The following is an 18,046-nucleotide window of genomic DNA, read 5'->3' on the forward strand; positions in this document are numbered from 1 at the left end:
AATCTCGTGCTTTAGACATAATAAATCGCTGGTAAGTATAAGGATCGAGTGTTGAAAGGGTAGAATTTTGGAGTTATTGACATAATGATCAAACATAGTGAGACCGCAAATTATTTGTGGGTGAAAGAGTGTGAGCAATGTCCTAGTGTACGTGGGGACAAACATGTCCAAGAAATTTTAATCCAACTCCAGTGTCAATGCAAAGGATAATTTTTCATCAGTTTGCACCCATGATGTCATCCTAGAGGATAAAGTATGGCAGCGCACTATTTGAGAACATCAGTGCAGAGATATGTGGTCTCTCTTGTATTACCAGTTAAGCAAATACATACTTCTCCGAATGAACAGTCATGGATAGCCAGGATATGTGATAACTATCCCAAATGGACAACATTTTTTGAGCTTTAATTTCTTTTTTAATCATATAAGTATTGTTGTGAGCATGTAAATGCCTCATATGTATGTGACAAGGTTATACATAAAGAAAAGAAAGTTTTTACTGGGCCGACCTGTACGACTATGTAGTTGATTTACCACATGGGAACTGGAAGGTCCTGCATTTGTGATTTAGGGCAGCAGGATGTTCTGCACTTCCAGTAAGCTGATCAGGTGAATGCAGAGCGATATAACTTTGTACTGGGAAGTGGGGGACTGAACTCTAGCATAACACCACCATTACACACAGCAAGCAGACAAAATATATTTTAAACCGTTTTAACACTTCATCATAAAAATAGGCGGAATGTAATGTAACAAGATATACAGTCCGCGCTGCGAAGAAGCTGGATAGCACTGTGGGAACACATGCAATATCTTAAAACCACCAGAAGATTGTCTTCTAGAAACCTAAGTGTTTTTCTGGACTACAACATACAGCCTGCCCTATTCTAAAGTGCTATTCTTTCTTTACACAGATACAGTGTACTTATGCAATCCACCCAAGACTAGACTGTTTGTTCCAAAAGCATGTGAAACAGAATGGAAATAAAAATACACTATCTGGTTACCTAGCTCCTGGCAAGCTCCTATGTTAAACCAGTCTTCAGGGAGCACCTAATTGAGAGATCCCAAACAAGCAGTTCCAAAGTAGATCGAAAACTTGAGGTCATGTGACTTGAATACACAGGTAAAGGAAGACAGTATAGTATTGTATAGATATTCTTCTATTTTGTTTCGCTAATGTAATATAAAATGTGACTATGGGGAATGCCCACTATAGATAAACACAATTCACTGTACTTTAATATCAAATAAAAAAATAAAAAATCAGGGGATATTTCTGCTATTCTCTTATAGCTTTGGCATTCTCGCCATACTTCTTTGCAAAATGTCACAAGTGACTTTGGAAGAGATGTACTAAGCCTTGGAGAGAGATAAAGTACCAGCCAAACAGCTCCTGTCATTTTTCAAACACAGCCTGTAAAGTGACAGTTAGGAGCTGACTGGTTGGTACTTTATCTTCGTCCCCTTTATCTACATCTGGATAGCGAATGCTTGTGAACAGCAATTTGTAAACCATTTTGCATTAGTGATAAGACTGAGGTTAGGGTTTTGCCTGAGCCTCTCCTGGACAATTTTTTTAAATCATCATCATTATTATTATTCTGATTATTACATAACTGCAAGGCAACACAAGTTGTCGTACTACATTTTTTTCTGTGGAGGAGAATAATTCCTGTTAATATTATAATGGGTATTTCTGTTGTGTGTACTAATTTAACATAATGGTAAATTGGCTTATATACTCAACATATAATATCCTATGGGAAAATCAATTAGGGCAACTAGGGGCGTAACAAGTCAATTTTGGGCCCCACAGCAACATTTGTAAGGGTTCCATGGATCACCCAATGACAGAAGATCTATAGAAACCTGGGACAGCCCCCCAAACCCCTCCCTCCCTCAGCTGTGGGTCCCAGAGCAGCTGTGTACCTATGGTAGTTACGCCCTTGAAAGCGATGTAACCCAACATCTATAGGGTGCAAGGAAAATATATGTTAGCCGTGGCGAAGTGGTGGGAACATTTCGGTGTAAGAAATCTTGTTTCACTGTTTTTCAGAAATTTTCCAGCCCCTGTGGCAGAGATGCATTTGCATAACATTATGCTCTCACCACCATGCTTCATGGAGTTTTCTCCAAATGATGTGCACAGTGTGGAGACTGAAAAACTGATTCATGGGCTCATCAGACCACCGAGTCTTTCTCCACCTGTTAGTGTCTCTTAAGTGCTTTCTGGCAAAAATCCTTTTTATTTACAATGTTTTTTCAACACCCCCTCATAAAAGGTAGGTTTGTAAAGTGCCCAGGTTCTCATTTTGCCATGGAAGATTAACTCTGTCGACGTTACCATAGGGCTTTTCCTTAAAAGTGCCCTTCTTGCATGGATGCTCACTTTAGGAAGATGGCCTGTTCTGGTACACTGATACACGTTTCACACTACAAGCAATAACTCGGGTTATTGCAAGTGAACATGCAGCAACCCGGGTTACTGTGCAGTGTGAAAGGGCCAGGTTGAAACGACCCGGCATTTTAACTCCGAGACATGTTCAACCCAGCTCGTTGTGCAGTGTGAACAGGTAACCCAGGACGATGCGACCAAGATCCCGTTCATAGCACAAGCGTCGGGTTAGCATGTGATGGTGATGACGTCATCGAGCCGGCATTAGTGCCGGGTCCGGCTGCCAGTCTGAAAGACGTAAGGGGTATGATACACCATGGGAAAATTAGGCATTGAAAAGCAAGCAGTCGTTTCCTAGTGTACTACCTAGAAATGTGCGCAAGCAAGCACCGCACAATGTTCGGAATGATCCTCGCTGCTAGTTGGATCTGCCCCTAAAGGTCTTTAAAATCTTATATCATTCTCTTGATTGATGTTCTTTCAATTACCTCATCTTGGATATGCTGTGAATGATTTTATGATCATCATGATTAAGCTTGTAATTGGATAGGCACTTATCAAGTCTGGAACCTCACAGAGACCTTAGTTTAAGAAAAAAAAAAAGTTTTAAATTGCACAGAAGTGGATTCCAATCACTGATTTATGTGGCATTTGAAGATAACTGATTGCAGTAGGGTTTAGGTATCTTCGCAAAGCGGATTAATGTTGAGGTAAAAATTACGGGCTTTTTACAAAAAAAACAAAAAAAAAAAATTCTAGTGGTCATTAAGACAAGTCACAGGTTTTTCATTTTTGTTTTGGGGTTTGAGGGTTTTTTTGGAGTAATTTGTGATGCCAAAAATGAAAAAAAAATAATATATATATATATATATTAAAATTAATTTCATAAAGGGGAAGGATTATTCAGTAGCAACCCATATATTTAAGGCACCACATCAAGATGGCTTCCCGGTGACCGCGGAGGGGTCCAGCTCCAGCCTCCCAAAACTGATTGATATGTGTATAGAGGCTTCATACTAGCCTGTATACATGTATATTTATGTGCTTTTAGATTTAACATTTATATATAAATGTTAAATATAATCGCACATAAAAATACATGTATACAAGCTATTATAAAGTTTCGGGGGGTTTAAAAGCCTCTAAAGTGACTTACCTGCCGCCGATCACCGGGAAGCAGAGACGGAGACTGGGCGGGCTTACAAGATGCTCCAGTTACTTATGGGAAAATTTCCCTCTGTCCCTGCAGTTTTCGCAATATTTAAGTATTTTCTTCTTGTAATGCCATTCAGAAATGGCGTTATAGAACGGAAATATTTATCGCGTGATTTAACACTTTTTGCTTTGCTGAATAGCAAAAAGTGTTAAAGTACTGTAGAGATCAATGGCTGATCCCTACAGTGCAGTATTCACCGAGATGGGAATCAATGGAGAAGATAATTGCATTATCTTCTCCATTATACCATTGCTGCATAGGGGATTTACATAAAAAATACGTAATTCATAGTTCCCGTATTTTTTATGTAAAAAAATAAATAAATCAATGCTGAATAGACCCCCATGAATTTATATTTCAAGTAAACGCAGAGAAGTAGTAATGTGTATATAATTAAATCTTGTGCCTGCAATATTATAGTGCATCACACCATCATGTACTGAAAGCCCCCTGCCAATCACTAGAGACTCTTCATAGCCACACATAACTAAAATCACATTCGCTGAACAAGACATTCACAGACACAAAACAGCACATAAAATGTGAATTTCATTCATTAAATATTGCAAGTAAACAATGTTGTTTATTATCTTTAGTAAAAATTATATAAGAAATGGTAACATTACTACAAGCACCATGTGAATACATTTGTTTGCAGAAACCTTTATGCAGGATATCCCATTTCTCAAATTAAATACATTTTAAAAATGTCTTAAACCTTTGCAACAAGCATAGAAACGTCTACAAGTTTATATTTTGCTTATAAAAAACTGAGTAGACACATACCCGCCACTTGGTATTTGATGTAAGCGGGCACCTAAGCTTTAATCAGAGACAAAATATACATACAGAATTTTCAATTGCAAATACACTTTTTCATAATAAGTGGTACATTGAAATTCTGTGACAGAGCTGAACCACATGTTGTAAGGAAAACATATCATATTTAATAAGCAAACGGCAACTGGCATTCTGAAATAATCTCGGGGCATGTAGGTCTTCAGTGGAATGCTTTTGGAAATAAAATGTTAACATCATGATAATTATATTTACACTTTAACCAGTCCCTCAGAGATGAATGTTGGTGCAAGGTCAATCTCTTCCAAAAAGAAGGTCACAACTTTGGTTTGCATATTTTTACAATTACACATGGACGTTCTAAGACTCCTTTATCCAGTGTAATTTTCAGACCCAAATTATAAAGATTGCATTCCTCCACACTCCCTGAGCAGCTAAACGAGAGGAGTTACCCAACATTCACACTAGCTGTGTTTCAGAAGCACAAAGCACAAGCAACCTATTACTATGCTGCCATCAGGTACATCATAAAAATATCCCTTCAACCAAGTGTGTTTTGTTTACTCTCTTTTTTGTGTAACTTTACTCTCTCCTTGTGTCAATCTTTATCACCAAAATATAAAACACAGTATTTACACGTCACCTACATTATTGTACAGGTGCTTCAATGTCTATTCCTTTCAGTGCAATTTATGTGCTGTATGCATCTGTTGTTTTTCTGTCTGCTTTAGTAAACCTTTCCTAAAACCTGCAGTGTACCTGACATGGATATTGTATGTTATGCACAAGCACAATATACACAGGTGTTGAACACGTCAGTTTTGCAGATGTACCTTGTGTGTTATTGCAATGTGAAAGCTCAGGAGCAAAGTGTATGCAATTAGTGGCAAGTCAGAGTCATATCCAATTCCATCGCATTTCCACTTGCGGATAATGGGGTATTCTCACACACAGTTTATGGAAGGGCAGGCTATGCAAAATATGGGGTATGGGTAATTACACCTGTTTTCAGTCAGCTCTTTTGCAAGTGCCAGTGATAATAATGACAGCTACGACACTAAAGGGGTATATTCCTACCTATATATCTGTCTGTTATTACACAGTTTTGTTCTAGTAATGCTTACAATTGTAAAGCGCAACGGAATATGCTGCGCTGTATAAAACACTTAATAAATAAATATTTACTATAGATCAATTTTAAGTCAATCATAATCGATGTGTTTTTGGGGCTAAATCACACATTTAGTAACACATGAGAAACCTTTAGTAAATATGCTGCTTAGTGGTCAGATGAGGACAGTCCAGTTGCACAGATGCGTACAGCTCTGTATGTGGGAGAAAAAAACCTATTTAGCTCCACGCACGAAATACAGGCGCATCCGACTTACATTCAACTCTGCATCGACCCCATAATAACACTTTAATTTTTAACACACACACACACATACACACATACACAATAGGCTGGCACTCCTCAATGAACTAAACAATTTGCCCTGGTGCCATCTAGGGTGTGAAACCCCTGTAAATATCATGCAAGAAGGGAGAGGCACTCACGGGTCTTGAAAATGAAGAATGAAACACCGACTAGGTTGTAATGTTCAACGTTTCAGTCACCTAAGACTTTTATCAAGAACAACCTTGTTCTTGATAAAAGTCTTAGGTGACTGAAAGGTTGAACATTACAACCTAGTCGGTGTTTCATTCTTCATTTTCAAGACCCCTGAGTGCCTCTCCCTTCTTGCATGATAGATATATATTACTTATATATACTATATAACCTCCACAGGAGGTACACACCAATTTGTATACACATAGGGCCTGATTCAAATTTTGGCCCAGAGTAAGACAGAGCAAGTGACTGTGTACCTTTCCAATCCATGTTGCAATGCAAGGGGTGCAAATACATACATTATTTTTGCATGTGGGGTAAATGGGATGTAGTCATGACCACAATCCCGACAACGGAATGCCGGCTAGGGATTTATGATAGGTGTTGAAATACTGCCGCCTATCATAATCCCAACTGCGGAACGCCGAGGACGCCATCCCGAATGAAGGCAAGTCCGAGGCGCCCTTAGCATTAGCCGTGAGGGGGAGGGTTAAGATTAGGGAGTCTAGCGGGGTTAGGGTTAGGTTTGAAGGGGGGGGGGGAGATTAGGATTAGGCAACCCTAGGGGGGAGGGTTAGGCAACCCCAGGGAGAGGTTAGAGTTCGGCACCCCCCTAGGAGGGTTAGGGTTAGGCGCCCCCGGTGGTAGGTTAGGGTTAGTCACTAAGGGGGAGGCAGAGCCGTAACTAGACTTTTTGGTGCCATGTGCAAGAGCGAGCATTGGCACCCTTCCTCCCCCCAATTTTTAATTAAGGAAAGTGCATCTGAAAAAGGGCCATGGCCTCATGGGGAAGGGCCAGGGAAGAGATAGGCCAGGAGAAGCTGGGGATAAAAGAAGAGGAAACTACTAGTGAGAATGATAATAAAAAGGAAAATTGACAGGCCCAAACAGCACCGCCTGCCCTGTGCCATGACACTGGTCGCACTACCCTAGTTAAGGGGGGAGGTTAGGCACCACTAAGGAAGGGTTATGGTTAGGGGGTGGGGACAGGGGAGGTTAGGGTACTTACCTGCCCCCATTGGGATCTTCATCCTGTCGGGCATCCGCTGTCGGGATTTGCCGCCGCCGGAATTTCAATCCCATTCCGGCTAAATACTGGCTGCTTTTGCATGTAGCCCACAAATGCTGCACAGCTTTATTTTACACTGCGATTTAGATCTCGGTTTGGACACGCCCCTCCCAAACCTAAATCTCTGCACATTTCTCATCTGCCCCACCTGCAGTGCAGCATGGTTTTACCAAGATGTACAGTTACTTGCTCTTTCTTATGGTAGCACACAGTACACACTAGACGATATGTCTCCCGATCCGGCAGATCAGGCCAACATATGGTCCACATTGGCAAGTGTGTACCCACTATGAGCGACCATGCATGCTCCTGCGAGGTCGTTCATCACATCGGTAGATCGAGTCTACATGCTGCTCAATCTGTTAAATTTATTGAACAACCCCATGGTTGTGGATACAGCTGGTGAACGACATATTGGACAGTCATTAATCAGATTGTGCGGTGTCAAACAATATGTTGTTCATCGCATCGTGGGTCGGCCGTGTACACACATCGTGTAAATTTTACCCAGCTTAACTCCATTCCGAACTCTGAATCAGGCCCATCTCGATAAAGTGCATCTGCAGTATCACACTGCCATGCAAGGAGGGGTCAGCAGCATGCAGTGCTGGGATTTTCTACACCAACAGCTCCCAACCTTTCCTATGTTTATACCAGTGGTGGTCAGCAGGCGGTCAGTGGTATACCAGTGGTGGTCAGCAGGCAGTCCTAATACGGCCCTGCAGCCTTGACTTCCTGTTCTGTTGTCATATTTGTTTGTTATAGCTGGTATGTTATTCCATATAGCGTACTCTTTCATTGATTCAATGTATTAATTTGACTTACTACTGAGATGAAGAGTAATGTGCAGCCCTTTGAAGGTTAGAGGGCCTCTCAATGCTGTCCCTGAAGTGTATTAGGTGGCCCATCACTGCAGAATAAGCCTGTGCCTGAGAGGCCCATCCATTTAATCACAAGCACCATCCATACAGGTAGATGTTGATATCTAGCTTACGTTATCAAAATCACTATTTACAATCGGCTCAGGTGACCTTTCATAAAAGAACAATAACTGTTTAATAACGTCTTCAGTTGGCTGCAACATTACTTGCACAATGACATCATGCTGTGCTGAGGTTATTAGATTAAAAACACAAACTTTTACTAGTTCTCCTATTTCACAATATCTACTCCTACGAGAACCGTATAGAGTCATCAGCTAGGCTATATGTCTGCATGGCAGCATAAGTGAAATGAGTCAGCCAATTTCCTTATTTATAAGTAAACATTGTGAACAGCAGGGTTTTTACAGCACCTCATCAGCTGAACACACAAGAACAAACACCACCATCAGTTACTAACACAGGAGAATGTCAGCCTCGGCGAATAGCTAGCACTTACCACCCATAGCGGACACACTAATCACAGGAATACAAAGGAGATTTAACATAACATATTGTATACATTAAACCACAGTTTCCCAAACTCCGCCATTACAGTCCAGGTTCTAAGGATATCAATGCTTGAGTCATGACGGTTAAATCAAGTTGACTATTGAGGTACTAATTAAGTCACCTGTGCTCAAGCATGGCTATCCTTAACACCTGGACAGTAATGGTGGAGTTTGCGAAACTGCATTAGACAAAAGTTTTTATTCTGATAAACTAAAATCTAAAAATTAATTATGGAGGCATCTTGTCATTGATGAATGCTCCCCATTGATAGGAGTTGGATCTGTAAAAAGGCAACAAGGTTATTTACAGAGATAGGCCAAATAACCTCTTCTAAAATTGAGAGAAGCATAACATATTTATGATTTATATGCCGTTTTCAGGTTCCCTTTTAAAATAGACCCCCACCGGGTCAAGGAGCCTGTGTATTAATAATCGTGGAACTGCCGTATCCATATCACGGTGGTTATTTTGATTTTTAATGAAAATATCCCCACTATGTACAATACGAAACTCGCAGAGACAGAGGTTGCTGTAACTGCTGTACTTGTGAGTTATATCCTCGGTAATATGTAGAAGTGTTTCAGGTTTGTGAGAGACTTCTCCAGGGGAAGCTGACACCTTACATTCGCCATCTGAAGAGGATGTAAACTACCGGGGCCAAACTCAGAGAAGCTGTTTTTCTTTGGAGTTTAGTACATAGGACTGAGATCGTAGTCCCCATAGATAATCATGGGGACTGCGATTTGCAGCACTAATTAGCACTCTGCCAGAGATTTCTGTGACATATCCTGCATTCTACTATTAGTACATAGCAACAATTCATAAAATTATGCAGAAACTGCAGTTTCTACTGTACATCATTTTATGAAACAAAATAGCTTGATAAATAGGCCGCCAAATCTCTATGTGCATGCACAGACATTAGCCACACATGCTGTAACCCTTCACTGACAGTGTTAAACTGGGGTGTTTTCACCAGGGCCCCTAGAGGAGCCGAAGGATGGTAATATGCGTACCAACTGCATTCTGTATTGCTGCAAAGTTCAGTGATAAATCCTGACTGTTAGCATAGCCACTGAATCGCTGATGACAGACAAACCCCTTAGTCCAGAGGTTCCCAAATGCGTTCCTCAAGGCACCCCAACAGTTCAGGTTTTAGCGATATCCATGGTTGAGCCATACTTGCCTACCCTCCCGATTCGGCCGGGAGCCTCACGAAAATCGCGTGCCGCTCCCAGCCCCCCGGAAAGGCAGGCAAACCTCCTGGCAGCCGCGGTAATAAGACTCCCTCGAGGCAATAAGAGACTCCACCGCAACAGGGGGGTCAGTGACGCGATTCTCTCCAAATCGCGACATTTTGGCCCTGCCCCCTGCTTCACAATGCTGGTAATCTCGGCATTGTGTATCGGGGATGGGGCCAAAATTATGTGATTGCGTGATTGCGTGGTCACGCCCCACGCTCCGCTCACAAATGCCAGCCACGCCCCCTTGATTTGCCGATCTGGCTGCCCCCTCCTGGAAGGGGAAGCCAGAAAGACGGCAACCTCTGGGTTGAGCACAGGTGACTTAATTAGTCCCTCAGTACATGTGCTCAACCCTGGATATCTCTAAAACCTGAACTGTTGTGGTACCTTGAGGACCGCGTTTGGGAACCTGTGCCTTAGTCAATTAACACACAGCGGCTTATTTAATAAAATGGTGCATATATGCCAAAGAATTACATAAAACCCATAATAATTATATTCTGTCATTTAGGAAATTAGAACAAATGTCCGATTGCCATAGGTTACAGTACATGTTTGCACAATGTACCATGTTTTTTAAATAAGATCAATTGTAAAATGGCCATTTGTCCATTTAGTGAAGGAGTAAGAACCTTCTATTAAATAGAAATTGCCACGACTCCAACATCACACGATAAACAGCTACAAGTGCAAGGTAGACAGGTGTGCAATAGAATACACGTCATTACAAGGAACTATCCTATGTGGGATATATTATGTAACCACAGATACAAACCAGGTATAAGTATGTCTTGCTTACGGTTGTTTCATTTCACTTAAGTCAAATGTGGACAAGTAACTTAGCTTCCATTTTACTTAGCCAAATTGTTTAAAAAAAAAAAAGAAGAATAGTTTAGGGAAGAAAATAGTTTCTAGGTAAGCATTAGGTAGTTAGGGTTGTGGAGGGAAGTTTAACATCAATTTACCAAAATAAAGGCATGATATAGGTAAGGAAGGGACATGATATATACCTTTAGCTGTGCTTCATTAGCGTTTGACTCATTGCTCCAACCACAAAAGCACAGTAATGATCATGTGCACTGGTCCTGTGGTGACAAGTTCTTCTTAATGGGAAACACTTCTTACTTATCCTGTGGGAATGCTTTAGTTTTAGGCATGTTGCACTTTCACAGTTTGAGATAAGTTCTGTATAATGACAGGAGTCTCATGGTCCCTCCCCTGTCTATTATAGTTTGATCAGTAGGGTGGAAAATATTATCCTGATCCTACAGCCGTGTGGATTTGGGAAAACCCCCAGCAATTTTGTTAGTGTGGAGATGGAGGCCTGTGGGAGTGGGTCACACCTTTTTTTGCGGCAAAGTCAGGACCAGCACTGAGCTCTGGGTGTTAATTTTAGTTGTTGTTTTTTTTTTAATATGAATACAACCGAAATTAGCTGGAATATATTATTTCATTATTTAAGCCAAACTGGGGTAAATAAAATGCATGGGATTTCATATAAACATATATAATACTAGTAACAAGCAGTTTGGCATGTGTTTCTGTGTGGTGGTGGCGGAAGGCTGGGCAGGCGGCACGTTTGTAGATACCTAAACAAATAACAGATGTGTGGTTTGTTTTATTTTTTCTGTAGGGTGAGGGGGGAGGTTGGTTAATTTTTTTATTTTTTTTATAAACACTCTTCTTAATATAGATTCATGTGTAAGTTCTGGTTACACAACATAGGGGGAGATGTGTCAAACATTGGAGAGAGATAAAGAGGAGCCAAAAGCAACCAATCAGCTTCTGTCATTTATCGATCAGTCTTTGAAATGAGTTAGAAGCTGATTGGTCGCTTTGGACAACTGCGCCATTTTCTCTCTCTCCACGGCTTGATATATATCCTCTCCAGTGTTAAGATATGAGGATTTCAGAGACCCAAACATGAAAGTCAGGGACCTGATGCTACCGACTGTTCGGATAAAAAATAGGTAGCTGATGACAGTCCTGTTCCTGCTTTTACTGCCCAACATGAGGATTTACTGTTGTAATAGAAGAGTGTGGTTATCCAGATCTCTGAAAGCAATCATGACCTAAAGTGGACCATTACACAGGACTATAAGACTACTTATCCCAGACTGGAGTCCTTATTTTGTGTATGGGTCACAAGAAGTCCAACCTGTCTGATCAATGTCTGACCAGCCTGGGCAGAAGATCTGGTTTGCCATATTCCTTTGCCATGTCTGGAGAGTCATCAGCTATTAGGGAAGTGTGATATCCTTTGTGATCCAGATATGCAGTCGAATCACTGATAGATCAAATCTGTAAAACATTTCCCTTCACTTGTGTGGCCAAACTGGCCACACCTGATTGCTTGGCAATAAAGGTGGAATGAATGCTCTGCCTTGCACTAGTTAGTGACAATCTTGATCACGTACTGAGAACACCTATATATGAAGTTGAAATTCTTACATACAACAGGATTGAAAATAGAATAGATTACACATAATCAAAAAAAATTATACTGTATACAAACCTTATTGATGGACACAATGACAACAGGCGTCCCAGTACAATGAAATTAGCCAGACTCTGGCTGTAGGTACACAGAGCTGCACAGTTTACGATAGGATTACCCTCCCCCCTATTTTCAGAATTCTGTTAGAAACCCATGGCTACATGTCCAATGACAGCCTAGCTGTCAGCAGAAGTGCGAGCTGCAGGCCAATGTGATGACCAGACAGTGGCCCAAATGTAATATCCTGCGAGTTGTGGGCAGCGTTGAGATTCTGACAATATGTTCTCCAGATTTAAATCAACAATTTATTTTTAAAAGGCAAAACCAACCTGGATTTACCATAAAAAAAAAAAACTTTTGCTCATTTAAATTTCGAGGACAGTTCACCAAAACCTCACCAGAATCTGCAAATGTATGAGATTACATTTGGGCGAGAGGGTTTTAGCTTACCACAGAATATAGGGCAGAGTGATTGTGTAATAAATGTGCTGTTAATATGTATGTGCTAATTGAGACCTCAATAGCTCTGATTAATCATTCAAAACGATTCAATTGTTTGAGAGAATTAACTCCCTTCTAAAGTGGCCGGGAGCTAAATCAATTGTATGCGCGACCACCACTGCGCTGTTTGCAACGCCCATATTCTCGTACCCTAATGCACGGGATTAGCTGTGTTAAGCAGCTTCACCCATGCTAACTGCCTGGCGCTCTGTAGTTAAGGCGCGCCTGGCACTCACGACCAGCCCCAGTCATCCAAAACACTTGTATTAGATCCCGGCCACTTTAGACGGGACCTTATTCTCTCAAACAATTCAATCACAAGTGATAAGCAAAATATACACAATGTAACAAGTGGAAGATTGTGAAAAGACAAGGGAATACACTAGCCTTGGTATTTTCAAAACTGATAAATCATATTACACGCTGTCCCTGCGATGTCACAGATGGCATGGTTATCGGGATTCCGAAAACAATCGGCATTGTTGGTCTGCGCAATGCTCAGTCATGCTCTCCAGAATAGTCTCCGTCCCTGCTTGCGGTGCCCGTTGACGGGGTAAGTACACCTCCAGCCTGTCCAAATTGATTGACATGTGTTTACAGGCTTTATACTAGCCTGTATACATGTATATTTAAGTGATTTTATATTTAACATTTATATATAAATGTTAAAGTTAATCGTACATAACTATACCTGTATACAGGCTAGTATAAAGCCTGTATACACATGTCAATCACTTTTGTTAGGTTTAACATGCTCTAATTGGGCTTACCTGTCCGCGGTCACCGGAAAGCAGGTACGGAGACTGCAGGGACTTATGGGGAAATTTCCCTCTGTCCCTGCAGTTTTCAGGATAATTAAGTATTTTCTTCATATAACGCCATTCTGAAATCGGGAAGTTGAGGAGAGTGGCGCCCCTGTTCGACCGCACTGGTCAAACACCCCTAGAGTCGGCCCTGGATACGTGTCCAATGGAGGTATAGACAGAATTGTGGGCTTGTGAGCGTGGGCAGAGATCCAGCTAATTTCAGACAGATCTTTGGCAGCAAGGATAGGGTTGGCACACATGCAGGCAGATAATGATGGCAGCTACTTTCACAAAAGAATGTATTGGGGACGTGCACCTCAACCAATGTCCAGTTTGGCCGCAAGATTAGGCTTACCATTCTATCACTTTAAAGTTTAAACCTGGATATGTATGAATTACACAGGGTCTGTGGCTGATAAAACCAGGGGAACTGAAGGCTTGAAGTCAACTAGACACAGAAACTGTGTAACTGAGTATATATACTCAGTATAAAGGGATAGTATAGTAAGCATACGCATGAAAACCAATACATTTCCCTATAACGGATCTCTACACCAGTCCCACAGTCACATCACACTCTGTATATACTACAGAAGCACTGAACAGTATACAGAAGAGAAACTGTACATTTGTTAAAATATTTTCACATTTTGACCTGCACAAAATCTTTTTGTTACTATATATTATCTGGCTAATCCTCAGTTATGATGATGACATTGGTTGTATTTCTATGTAATCAGGCATCTTCCAGACAATGTGATCTCCTACTGGTAAAATACTTGATCACATACTGAAGGTAATTATAAAGAAACAGCAGCTGTATTTAATTAATTGTATTGTATATTATTCTATGCAGTCTTATCATTGCATACCCATTGATGCAATATACATATAAATCCATTTATAAGAGAACTATTTGTATGTATAAGGTGTTAATATCTGTACAGATAAACAAAATACAGTGCAAACAGCTGTAAACACTGAGGGGCAAGTCATGAATTTGCAGAAAATGTGCAACTTCGAGCAAAATAAGATAAAGGTGCAAAGTGCATTTGGTATATAATAAACAAACAAAAAGTAAGAAATAAGTGGTAAAAGACAAGGGGGGCATTATTCCACGTAGCAGAATGGATTGGATAAAAAAAGAACATTGTGCTCATTTTAAAGTGCAACAAGTGTCCCATGGCCAGACGGTAGGCACACAGAGAAGAGGTGCTAGGCACTGTACAGTACATGGCATAGGCACAGGGGGCACAGAGGTTTAATGAAGACATACAGGGATATATACGGTTACTCACCCAGCGCTGTGATGAGGAAGCCCCTAGGAGGTCTCAGTGCTCTCCTGACCCAGGCATCTCTCAGCACCTCCAGGCTGGCGCTCTGCCCCTGGACCAGCAGCACCCAGCTCTCCATCCAGCCCTGGAAGGACACCTCCGACACGGCCCGGACTAGCCTCCTGTTCCAGAAGCACCTCGCATTGGCAGCCTGGAAGTCCTGGAAGATGTGGCTGCCCCTCTCCCCTTCCTCTCCGGGGCCATCCAGTCTGCACAGGACCAGGGCTAGGGAGGTAGGGGCCAGCTGGAGCACCCTGTCCCGGGACATGCTGCACTCACATGGGACACTGCCACCCACAGATCAGCACTACTATCTCTCTCTATCACACACTGACTCAGTGTTACTGTGGCTGTAGCTGCTGCTGCTGTCCCGGTTACTGGGGGCGGAACCTCCAAATATCAATCAGTCACACCGCGACCTGTGGAGTGCTGCTGTAGTTGGGGGCGGGGCTGTATGTGGGCGGAGTTTGGTATGTATAATGAGCTCAATAACTAAGGTGACTTTTTTTATATTCCTGGACCTGCCATGTCTGGTAATTGTACATCCATCATCATATTCACAAGTCAATTTAAAATATAGTACAAATAAATATGGTGTTGCTGCTGATATGTGACGAATTACTTGTGAGAGATTTGATAATAACACTGTTTCTGTGGTTTGTGGTTGAATATCTTGTTTTATGTCACCTTGGATAACAGAGGACTTCACAGAGACAGAAAAACTACCATTAACGAGTTATTTTTCTTTAAGACAAAAAAAAATAATTTACGTTTGTGGCTAAAGTGCTCCTAATACAGCAACTAGAGTTCATTAAGGGTAGATGTACTAAGCCTTGGAAAGAGAAAAAGTGGAGAGAGATAACCAATCACTGGGGCCGATTCATTTCAGTGCGCTGTGAATATCTCCGGGAAGTCGATCCTGGAGCTATTCAATTCAGTGTGCTAGTTAAGCCGACTACAGGATTTCTTCTCGCACCCTCCCGAGGGTGCAAGCAGAAATTCGACTAAAGTGGCAGCCGCGAGTCTGTTTGCCGGCTTAGCGCAGTGCTAACAGCCTCGCAGCTGGCATTTTAGTTGAAGAATGGCGGTTCTCGCAATTAAACACCCAGGTTAAGTTGTGGGAGCCGGCATTTTGCGACTTAAGTTGTTATAGTCGGACTCAACAGCGCGCTGGATTGAATAGCTCCGGCACCAACTTCCCGGAGATATTCACAGCGCGATTAAATGAATTTGCCCCATTGTCTTACTGTCATTTTACAGGCTGTGTGGGGGAGATGTATTATAGTGGCACAGAACCCTGAAGTCAAACCCCCTACTGGCGTCCCTCACTGCACCGGCGCCCAGAGCACATGCCCCACTTGCCCTTCCCTTATTACGCGTCTGAGGATGACACCCCTGGCTCAGCCGGTGCCCCTGTCGAGTGCCATCCTGGCCAAGGGGTAGATATGCTCCTGGCTGGAGCCTAGACTGCTGCAAGCACACAGACATCATGGGACACAGAGGAACCAGGCCTGGAAGAGAACAACATATAGAAGGAGGTGGATCTCAGCCGCACCTAGCAAGGTGAAGGGGCATGGGGAAAGGATCATAGTGGTAGTAAGTACATAGTAAATGTGTAAACTAGTTGCCTGTGTCACATCCATCCCCCTACCTGTCTGCCTACCTGTGTCACATTCAACTGCCTCTCTGCCTATCTGTTTCACATGCACCTACCTGTATGCATCACATCCACCTACCAGTCTTCTTACTGTGTCACATCCAGCTACTTGTCTGCCTCCTGTGTCACATTCGCCTACCTGTCAGCCTGCTTGCATTTTACCCATCTACCTATCTGTATCACATCCACTTGGGGAAGAGCAGACATAGGGCAGCACGCATGAGGGCGGCTGGGGAGCACACAGTGGGGAAGGAGGGAGTATTGGGAACACACAGGAGAGGAATAGAGATTAGGAGTACACAGGGGAGGATCAAAGATGGAGAGCACATCTTAGCTGCTGCCTCCCCGACTGTGTGCATGGCTGCTGCTCTCCCCCACCCCCTTATTGTGTGCATGGCTGCCCCGCCCCTTCCCACCATGACTGTGTGCATGGCCGCTAGGGATGGTCATCGACCATCGATAGTTAGCAATCACCGATGGTAACTGTTGATGGCCAATGGTTTTGCCATCGATTGCAGAGAATCAAAGGTTCTCTGCCATTGATGGACAAGTGCTAGCCGGTAGTTTTTTATTTTCTTGATGGGATGAAGCTTAGCCCCACCCCAGTGCCCGCTAAGCCCCACCCCGTTTTTGATTGGGCTGCCATACCCCCATCAGCGGTGGCCATCGAGGGGAGCAAACCATCGATGGTTCACCATAGATGGATTTTGTGCCATTGATGGAAATCACAGATGCATAGCTGCTCCTCCACCAACATGACAGTGTGCATGGCCACTCCCCCCCACCTGACTGTGTGCATGGCTGCTTCGCTCCTCCCACCCTCATGACTGTGTGCATGGCTGGTGCTCCCCCCCCCCTCGACTGTATGCACGGCTGCTGTTCCCCCCCCCCTCCACTGATTGTATGCATGGCTGCTTCCCCTTCCCCCGTGCATGGCTGTTGATCCCCCCCGGTTGTTTCACATACATTAAACGACTGACAAGGTTGACATCACCCGGCTGGCCAGCTCTCAAGCACGATGCGAACTGCATGGGGGGAGATATATACGCTGTAGTTCCCCAAGATGCAGCAGCTAGAGCCGTTTCTCTGGTTGTGAAGAAGCAGTGCCAGCTGCTACAAGCTATGAGGGAGGAGAATACAGCCCAGGCCCCTGGAATCATTGGGCCCCTGAACAATTACCCATTAACCCCATACAAAGAGACAGCGCTGTGCATTACATCCACCTACCTGTCTGCATCACATCCACCTAGCTGTCTACCCGATTATGTTACATCCAGCTACCTCTCTACATAACATCCATCTACCTGTCTGCATTTCATCCACCCACCTGTTTACCTGTGTGTCACATCTATTACCTGTCTGTCTGCGTCACATCCACCAATTGTTGATGTGTATTCCAGCAGCAGTCAAACTGATACATAATATCCCTTATTCAATTCTACAGGGAAATTCTGAAACAAATGTATCTTGAGTAAGAATCA

The 18,046-nt window shown here is 42.7% G+C and overlaps 1 protein-coding gene across 1 annotated transcript in view; it reads right to left on the reverse strand.

The window, feature by feature from the left end:
* The window catches only part of STOX1 (storkhead box 1), a 52,966-nt gene extending 37,657 nt beyond the window's left edge, over positions 1–15,309 (reverse strand). The window contains exon 1 of the mRNA XM_088476075.1: positions 14,873–15,309. Within this exon, the coding sequence (XP_088332201.1) occupies positions 14,873–15,176 (304 nt within the window). The 5' untranslated portion in view covers positions 15,177–15,309. The remainder of the gene's footprint in view (positions 1–14,872) is intronic.
* Positions 15,310–18,046: the final 2,737 nt, after the last annotated feature.

This window comes from Taudactylus pleione, unplaced genomic scaffold (genome assembly GCF_031769625.1).
Source record: "Taudactylus pleione unplaced genomic scaffold, aTauple2 ptg000016l, whole genome shotgun sequence".
NCBI classification, from domain to species: Eukaryota; Metazoa; Chordata; class Amphibia; order Anura; family Myobatrachidae; genus Taudactylus; species Taudactylus pleione.